General features: G+C 46.8%; 1 protein-coding gene across 1 annotated transcript in view; it reads left to right on the forward strand.

Moving 5' to 3' along the window:
- Window positions 1-789: 789 nt before the first annotated feature.
- The window catches only part of mirr (iroquois-class homeodomain protein mirror), a 30360-nt gene continuing 21167 nt past the window's right edge, over window positions 790-9982 (forward strand). The window contains exon 1 of the mRNA XM_011646498.2: window positions 790-3306. Coding sequence (XP_011644800.1) covers window positions 3268-3306 — 39 coding nt within the window. The 5' untranslated portion in view covers window positions 790-3267. The remainder of the gene's footprint in view (window positions 3307-9982) is intronic.

Consider the following 9982-nt stretch of genomic DNA (forward strand, 5'->3'; position numbering starts at 1 on the left):
GCGAGAGAAAGAGAATAGAATACAGAGACAGAAAAGAGAGAGAGAGAGAGAGAGAGAGAGAGAGAGAGAGAGAGAGAGAGAGAGAGAGACGGAAGTTTATGTAGTCAAGTGTCGCGTAGTGCGTGGAATAAGGAGGAGTGGCAGGTAGCGCGGCATCCGCGAGCTAACGCTGGGCACACAGGAAGGGGTACGAAGTAGTCGGCGATCTTGTCCTCACGCGCGGAGGAAGAGGACGCGAGAGAAAGAGAAAGAAAGAAGACGCGAGACGGTGGGGTTCCGATGGTGGGAGACACAGGTCGGAGTGTGCGGTCGTGTCCGAGGAGGAGGAAGGGGAGGAGAAGCAGCCGACAGCAACGGGAGAGAGGGCAACGAACAAACTACCGGGAAGAAGTCAGCGGCAAGTAAAGCAGCGCCGCCGAGGCTAAACTTCGGGATCTATCGAACTAAAATTGTCGTGTAGTTTCTGCCTCCGCGTGCCCCCCCAACCCAACTCTGTCGTCCGCCAACCTTCCGTTCACCCCCTCCGCAAACGCTACCGACCGCTCATACTCTTCTCGCCCCACCATACAGAAGCGCGGCAGCATCTCGGCCGGTCGCGTCCCTCTCCGTCTCATTCAACCCATCCCCTCCACGGGAACGAAAGCCGAGAACGAAGAGGGAAGAAAGCGCCTACGCGGTGGGGCATCAGGAAGAACGAGGGAGCGAGAGCAAACTATTGGGCCGTCGCGCGAAAGAGCGAGAGGCAAAAAACGGAAAGAGGAAAGGAGGGAAAAGGATGAGAGAATGAGAATCCCCCCCCTCTCGATACGGGAAGGGAGGGAAACGCGCAGGGAGCTGCGTTAGCCGAGCCCCACGGGCGACTCACCATATTTTATTGTCGCGTTTGCCGACGCTAACCGCCGGCTCCGTGCCCGATCGACGAGGTAGGATGCCGACGATCTGTGCGAGAAGAGAAGAGAGCCACGCACGACACCCGGCGTGCTAATACGAGAGCTACCCGCGGTACGAATTCGCGCGCGCGGGTACGAGGTGGCGGCGAGAGCGTGGCATCAGCGGCAGAGGTGGTGCCCGTACCCCCACCACACCGCGCGCCGCACCGACCTGGACCCTCCCACCCGTCTCGCCGAGGGCAAACCATCTCGCAAAAATCGTCCCCCTTTCCGTAGAAGGAAAAGAACCACGGCGACGACTCTGCCACTGCCACCACCACCACCACCACCATCACCATCACCACCACTAGACTCAACGGCGAGTCTCGAGCGTTTCTCTCGTCATCGGGCCACCACCACTAGCGTGATACTATCGTTACCGCCAGCGCCACCGGCACTGTGTACCCGTCGCCTCCTCCTACGATCACCGCGATCAACGGTCATCTCGCGGAACGTGGGGTACGACGACGACGACTTACCTCGACGGGCCGCGCTTGTTTCTCCGCGAGCGAGAAGGACACGCGCGAGAAGTACGGGGTGTCGCGCCGATAGCTACCACTCGATGGTGTCGGCCAGTGCTTATCGCGCCCGGTGAACGTGAAGCGAACTCATTTCCTGGTGATAGTCGCGTGAAAGTGAACATCAACATAGTAAAATAAACGTACAGTTGGATTCTCGCATGGATATCGCATGAAAAAAAGAGGGGCCTCGCGGAGAGAGAGTGAAGGGGAAAGAGAGAGAAAGAAAAAGAGAAAGAGAGAAAGAGAAATAGGGAAACGGGAGGGGACAATAAGACGGAGCAAGAACAACAACACGGTGTCTGGTCCCTGTCGCAGTTTGGGTCAGCAGACAAGCGGACGTGCACGCGGCGGGAACACGCGTTGCTCTCGTCAGTTTGTACTTGGCGCTTTCGCGAAGCGCGTGCGATCGGTAGCGCCACGATCGGAGGAGAGGCGATCGGCACACGAGCGAGAGGAAGAGGAGGAACAAGAAGACATACGTGGTCTCTCTTTCGCGAGTTCGAAGCGCGTGATTGCGCAGGCTGTCAGGCGACCGGCTGCGTGGAAGGACCGCGGAGGATAAAAAGAGACGACCGGTGTGCGCGATTCACATCGTCCTCATCGTTCTCCCTCACTCATTCATCTCTCTCTTTCTCTTTCCCTCTCTCTCTCTCTCTCTCTCTCTCTCTCTCTTTCTCTCCCTCTGTCCTCCGTCATTCCTCTCCTTTTTCAGCGGTGTCCCTCCGACACCCTCGCTCAACCTCCACTCTACCTCTCTTTCTCGCATTCTCTCTCTCTCTCTCTCTTTCCCTCTCAGCCCCTCATTCCCCGCTTAGCCTGCCGTCCCGTCCCTCTGATACGCGCTCGCTCCTTCTCGCTCTCTCCTCCCTCTATCCAGTCTACCCTTCTCGTTCTCCCCTCACCGTGGTCGTCTCGCTCGCGCTCGCAAGCCGTATACCTCCGCCTTCCTATCCGCCAAGCGGAGGACTGGATTCCGTCGAAAAGAAACGACGATTCGGAGGATAGTCGCGACCGATCATAGCTGGCGCGCCGATCGGATCAACGGAGTGAACTAGCCGTCCGCGACTAACCGCATCGCGCGTTACCACGACAAGTGCCACGCATTGCATCGCGCGCGCTCTGTGCCCTTCGATCTTTTTTTTTTTCCGCGACTCGTGACAGTCCGGTGTACCACTACGGCTCACGCTCCTTCTCCTTCGGGAGGACCTTCGTCCTGTTCGCTTCTGTTTCCCCTTCGATCAGCGATCGAGAGTGATCGGAGTGATAGTCGCGAAACAATCGTGTCACCGACCGTCGTCCGCGGCACTCTTCTTCGCGGTCTGCTTCGCGAGTGCTCTCGCAACGACGACGACGACGACGACGCATAGTAGTTCCAACGGCAGGACCGCTTCGGTGGATCACTCGGTCATCCCCGCGTTGCGACTTGTTCCCGCGTGTGACAGTGCGAGTGCATATGCCGGCAACAGACCGCCACCGATTTCGACCGGTTCGAGTGTCGTCGGGCGGCCAGTCGCGGCGACCGGGCGCACGGGAGTGCTGCCGCCGATGCGAGTAGCACCCTGCCGGGTCCGTCCCGCCTGGACACGCGACAAAGAGAGTTCTCGCGCGCCTCCGCGTGAGCGTTCGCCCCGAGCGCGCTGGTGAAAAAAAAAGAGGAAGAGGAAAAAGGCAGGAAGAAAAAAAAAAGCGAAAGTGTGACGGATCCGCGAAGTGATCTGCGTCGGCAGCTGAGGCGGACACGGCGAATGCCGCGGACTTCTGGAACGATGATCGCGTAGCGGCGCCCGACCATCACGGCCCTGAGCGGCCGACACATCATGTCACAGTTCTCTTTCCGAGGATCGCCAAATCTACAGGTGAGCGTTCTCTCGATCCTGCGTACTCTCTCCGAGAGAGACAGAGAGAGAGAGAGAGAGAGAGAGATTTCAACATCCATCTCTCGGAGCCATGCACGCACGTCCACTTGCAAGTAAAGATCGCGCGATTATGATCGAAAACTCCGTATGTTCTACATTTCCGATCGACTCGTCGAGCGAACATTTTCGCTTTGATATTAATATACGTGCGTGTATGTTAAATTGCTTGAAAGTATAATAAATGTACGAGTATTCGAAAAGACTATTTGTAAATCGAAATGCATAGTAGGATTAAAAACCTTTTTCGAATCGCGAGATACGTGCCGGAAAAGAACCGATTGGCGAGATTTAATAAGATTGATGCAGCGAATCAATGATTACACAGCATAAGCAAATTGATAAGTCGTAGCGGTTATAACATTCAAAATCATGTCATTAATATCAGCAATTCTCGCTTGCACTTCGAACTAGCTCATTTCAGTATATATCAAGAATCGCTGTAAAAAGAAATCACTTAACGTTCGTGTCTAGCAAAAAAATCGGTAATTATCCGAGACAGATAAGCAAACTGAAAAAAGTGGTTTCGTTGATAAATAAATGAATCGCGCAACAGTATCACGAGCGTCATGTGTGTGCGTCCTCTTTTCATTTAACGTTTTAGTAAAACACGGGAAACTCTGTTTCTTCGATTGCAGTTGGAATTATTTATTGCGTGTTTGTATCGTTCACAATATTATCGTACCGATCTTCCAATTGCAAAATAAAGTAATCGAATCAGCGAAGAATCTCGTATTTGCTTTAACGATCCGATGTTGTTAACATCGTATTTTGTCCCTCTCTGATTCGCAAAACTAATATGTATCATGGAACATAATCAATAATAAGGAATACCGCATGGCACAGATTATTGTGGATTATTTTTATCGGAGGTATTCTTTAATGCTGGATATTTTTGCTCCATTTTATGCTGAAGCGATTAAAAGCAGAAAAGCAAAAATATCAGTGCCGAAAAGCACATTTTTCTGCACAAGTTACGGTCGATGTGATATCGCGATATTATTTATATTTAGCTTGTATCAGATCTGTCTACTGTCTGCTAAATTATAGTTGCTGACGACACATGTATTACATTCATACAAAAATAAAGTTTTTTTTTTTTATATATATGTTTACGATAATAAACAAAACGACGAAATTTATTGATAAATTATTAGATCTGTTTCTTTTTTAGATTTATATGTAAATTTAGTCGGTATAATAATTCAATGTTATTCTCATTTTAATATTTTCTCGTCTTTGTATGTTAATGATAATTCAATTTGTATTCTTTTTTTTTTTTTTCTTTTTTAATGTAACCTTACGTCGATGCATTAATTCATTTGTTTGAAAGTAAAAAAATACTTAATGATCGAACGCTTAGGTAACGTGTATATATTAGTTCTCGCGCGTGCATCCTCATGTACACACGTACGTTTTACACACGTACATACGGCATAATACTTAGCCCGACAAATGTATTTCTTAATACTAACTATGTAACGATCGCGCGACGCGAAACATTGTGTCGGCGCGATTACAAAGCAACTTCTCGTCGGCTAACCGTGACAGAGTGTCATCGTTTGCGGAAATTACGATCGGCTAATTTTCGCGGAGCCGTATTAAAGGCGGCCTCTCCCTTGGTAAATGATTTTCGCCATTAAAATCACGATGCGTGCGACGCGTCGTCGTCGTTAGGCGTCGTTAACTCGTTTTGGCCTCGCGAGGCGTATCGAATAATTCGCGCAGGGAGGAATCTCTTCCCCTCTCTCTCTCCGCGCCGGCGGAGGTGAGGGTTGCGAAAATGAATAGCCGTTGGCAAGCCGGAGAGGTTCCGTACCCACGTGTCCTGACACGCTGTATATAGGTATACCCCGCATATACGCCGCGCATAGCGCTGAACTGAGAACATGTGTTGCCACGCCTAAATGATCGAAGAGCCGAGCTCGGCGGAATAATTATCTTGTCTTACTAACAACGAAGGTTTTTGTCATAATAGCAGCATCGCATGCCGCTGCATTTCAACCGTATCTCGAAGGTGGTAATTGGTGTGTGCACCACGCGCGTCCTTTCCCGTACCCGCTCCTCTTATCGCCCTTCTCCATCATTCCGTTGTATTTATATTCGCCATTATTAAAAAATACACCCTCTGTGAACACCTCTTCGCATTGATTTTGTATTACGCGTGAGAGTATTACGCGAGAAATCGAGACGCTTATTACTCGAGAAAAATTCTAACAGAGCGCGAGTATGTATTGACACAAGTAAGTGCGAGTAAAGCGGATATCGAAGATATGAAGGAATGTCGATGCAAACGCGAGAGTACGTTACAACCACTTTACACATGGTACGTTGTTAAAGTGCTGATAAAATTGAACAGCCTCTTATCAGTAAGTGTTATATTCCACTTACAGTGTAGTTAGAAAAAGAAATAATTACATTAGTGCATTTATCGCTAGCACATGATTGATATATGATGTTGATATATTTAGACAATAACTCGTCATTCGTATTTTCATAGCGATTTTTTTTCGTCTCTGATATCTGTCACGTCCCGCGCGTATATTTTATAACATAAAACAAGACGAGAGAACACAAGAGTCACGTTTGCTTATTCTATTTATTCTATTTATGAAAAGTACATTTTTAATCGTACGCTAGAAATGTTCAACTAAAAATACGGTATAAAATCACAGTTATCAAAATTATTACCGGCTACCAGTTTGCATAATCGTCCGCATTATCTTAAAACCATTAGCAAGTAAGAGCGGCTTATTAGCTACAACGTATTCGATATTCGTAATCATCTTGTATCGGTGGCATAACGTGTCATAGCACGCTTGAAGAAATAATGAACCATAAACGAGCAGCGGTAGACATGTAAATTTATTATCAATGACTAAATATGTCAACAGATATATAAGTAGTAAGCATGTGACGTCGGCGAATTTGATGACGAAAAAAAAAATTGTTTATTTCTATTTTTTATCATTTTCTATTCCATCTTTTCGTTGCGCTCCCCAATTTTCATATCGTTTAGATCTGAAATATCCACATTCGATGTAAAATAATCGAAGCAATATTGACACTGACCGTTGCCCAAATTAATCTGCCGTACGTTGATCCGACCCGTCTCGGCGAACCGTATCGCAAATGGCCGGCGACGTTGCACGATACGGTTTTCACTCACACTTAATTCCAGCTTGAAAAATTGTCGCGCCCATAAATACGCGACTGTTCCTTTTTTTCTTTTTTTTTATATATGGAGCCGTAAACCGCGCTTTCTGCAACGTGGCGACCGCGCGGTGGCATTAAATTTAGAATGTGGTGAAATTCATATTGCTAATCTGCGTCGGTCAATTTAATTGAGATAACGACCTTCTCGCCCTGTTCGCCCTCGCGCTCCCTTGTGTTCTCGCACATCCTCTCCGATTCCGTCGCGGTATTTTTGTCCGCGTCGAGTCGTAAGGTCGAAGCGTCGACATCGCTGATGCATCGAGAAGCCGCCTAGATGCCGCAGTTAAGCCTACAATTTGTTATATCACTGGCGGCATTTCCTGCCGACGAAATGTCAAAACACACTGTTGGACTTGAAATTATCCGCAGTATTTAACCGCAGGGACGTCACGAGATGGGTAGAGAATTTACATTTGAATTATATCTATGTATCAAGATATGTATACGTGTATATTTTTCTACTAAAAAGTTATAATAAAATAACGACGCGGAAAACACAAATCGGTGATACTCCGTGCGATTTCTCGTGTCGAGTGTTGCCTTGACATGCGATCAGTTTACATTAATTATCACTGTCGCGAGATTAGACATTGGATGATAACGCTACAACGACGTAACTTAATTATGGACGAAGATGAATCGAAGATTCCGCGCCCTTCGCGCTTCGATTCGCTTCGGTCTTTCGTTAGTGAGACATGCAAAATATTGCAGGTCCGCTTAGCAGAATCTAGATTTGCGATTGCGTCAGATTGAACCACGACGTGCATCCTAGGACTAGCATGCGAGTATCATGTTACCGTGTCGACCTACTATAATTTCGCTCAGGCGCAACCGCGTTACTACGTTTCGTAACGTTTCCGTGCGTTGATTTGCGACAGCGCGTCACAAATCCGTACGTGAGACACGTCAGTGGACTTATTGGGCCTCAAATAATTACAGCGCCTGCCATTATCGTCGCATATACGCACGTCGATTTACCGATACGAATTGACGTAGTGCGGGAAAATTCGTTGTGCGACACGCTGACGTAACGGTTTAATCATATCGATAATCGGATGGCTATCGCAGCCAGCGCGACGAGGATGATACGTAAATGACTTACATAACTTAGATCGTATCGGGACACATCTGAGTACATTATACGCGATACTATCGGTGTATCGCGTGTACTTATCTGTTTGGATATAGTCCTATTTGAGTTGAAACTCTTGGCGAAGCTGTGCTTGCGCAAACAGGGATGGAACATTGGCACTTACGATACTATTTATCTACATATTTTTTTCTCTTTTTTGTCTAGTAACGATATCATAAGTGAATATATACGCGTAAATGTAACATTATAATAATGAAAAAAATATCGTGAGAATTATTCTATATTCCATTAGAGAAGAAAGAATTATTTTGGCATTATGTGGAAGATTAGAGAAAAACGTCTGAGATTTGAAAAGAAGGAGACCTCGTCGAAGACATTTGTGTGTCTGAAGCGTTCAACGATGGCGATTTCCGAAGAGGGGAGAAAGAAGAGGGGCTTTCCATTGACGGCGACCACATAAAAATTATGAATGGCCATATTATTGCAAGTTGGCAGAGCGGCGGCGTGTCGTGGCGCGTTATATTATATTATACACACACACCACACACACACACACACACACACACACACACACACACACACACACACACACACACACACACACACACACACACACACACACACACACATGTAGATACGATCGCCGGTAGAGTAAGTTCGCGCCCAGTGGTTAGCGCTGTTTCACTCGCTGACTTAGCGCTACTCGAGCCGGTCTCTAGAGCTGACTCAGATCCGCCCTCGGCCTCTTGCTCGTTTCCTGCTCGTCCTTCTCGCTCCTTCGGCCGTGACACGCTCGTGTTCACATTCGTAGGTAGCGACAGCCGTGCGAGCGACATTCGGAAAATTCGTGTCGAATCACGATTGACTCTATGACCCGTTTTCAATCAGGAGGACAAGCCGCTCGAAGATTCTTACGTATTGTAACTCTAATAATTTCAGAATAATCGCCAATAGTAATCTGATCTCCGGTTCAGTAATACTTCTAGCAGTGGTCTATCGAATTGCTTACAACGGACCGAATGTTAATCGAACACTCCGCCGTATGTGTCTTGTCCTTTATCGCTAGGATAAGTCTCAGCTTCGGCGGCAGTTACACGCGTAATAATTCTCCCACACGATAAGTCACCGGTAACACAGTAGCCGCACAGCCGTAACATAGTAACGCTCTTCCGTAAGCATCGTCAACGAGAATGCGATTACGCCGACGCCGGCGAAAGTAGTATCGCCTTCTCGTTGCGTGGTGGTAGTGTCGTCCGTGTCACAATGTTAAACCGAGTAACGTACGTACATACGTACGTATGTACGCTATTGTATCACCACAGGTCCTCTTCCGATAACGCGCCGTTTGTCATCGTCATCGTCCTCGTCGTCGTTGTCGTTGGTAATCGTTTTACGGCGAAACTTCGGTGTCGGATGACGACTTCGCAGTTTCGCCGCTCTGCTTTTGTCGAAATACGCGCGAGCGAGAGCTCGCCGCGGGCCCCCGGGAACCGTGAACGACACGATTGTATTGTCCCCCGGGTATCTCCCTATGGCGATCACGCCAACGATAACGCCGCATTTTGCTCCCCTCGGAGGCACGGGAGTATGACCGTAAGCGATTAGCAGAGAGGAATTAATTAATTTAGCTGCATATCGCGCGATCAAATTATCGATGATACTTCGTGAGAAATGCGATTTCACAGAAATCGCCCCCGTCGCTTCCCGCAATCGCAGTTGCGGTCGAGCGAATGAATATAAATTTCATTTCTCATTCGCATTTTTTCGTCAATGTCTTTTTCTATAAAATAAAGGAAGAACGTTTAAAAGAATATAAAGAAACGTGTTGATTAATTGATTCTGAAGAATAATGAAGATTTACGCGGAATATTTAAATTGGGAGTATTGATCCTTTGCCACGAGAGAAATTGAATTTGCAAGAATAACTGATTCCCGGAAATAGGGAATTATTACATTTTTAAGTTATTGCTAATTAAAATTTGACTAGTTTAGGTATTTTCGAACACACGAATGCTTTACGCGACTCGTTAAAGTTCAACATCCATGAAAAATGTAACAGTTCTTTTTCAAAATCAATGTGTCTCTAATTAATTTTATTTTATTTATACACTCTAAATTATTTGCTTTAACACTCAATTATTCTTTATTTTTGTTGTTTGAACATTTATATACATTAAATATTTTTATTCGTTTATTAATTTTCACGTACTGACTTATCTTCGAGATCGTATCAACCGCGATTTTTTATCACCTAAAAAGCTTGATTCATCGATTGGAATTAATTCTGAGTTTCAGAAGTGTAATCGCGTG

Source organism: Pogonomyrmex barbatus, unplaced genomic scaffold (genome assembly GCF_055798465.1).
Source record: "Pogonomyrmex barbatus isolate J1 unplaced genomic scaffold, ASM5579846v1 scaffold2, whole genome shotgun sequence".
NCBI lineage: Eukaryota > Metazoa > Arthropoda > Insecta > Hymenoptera > Formicidae > Pogonomyrmex > Pogonomyrmex barbatus.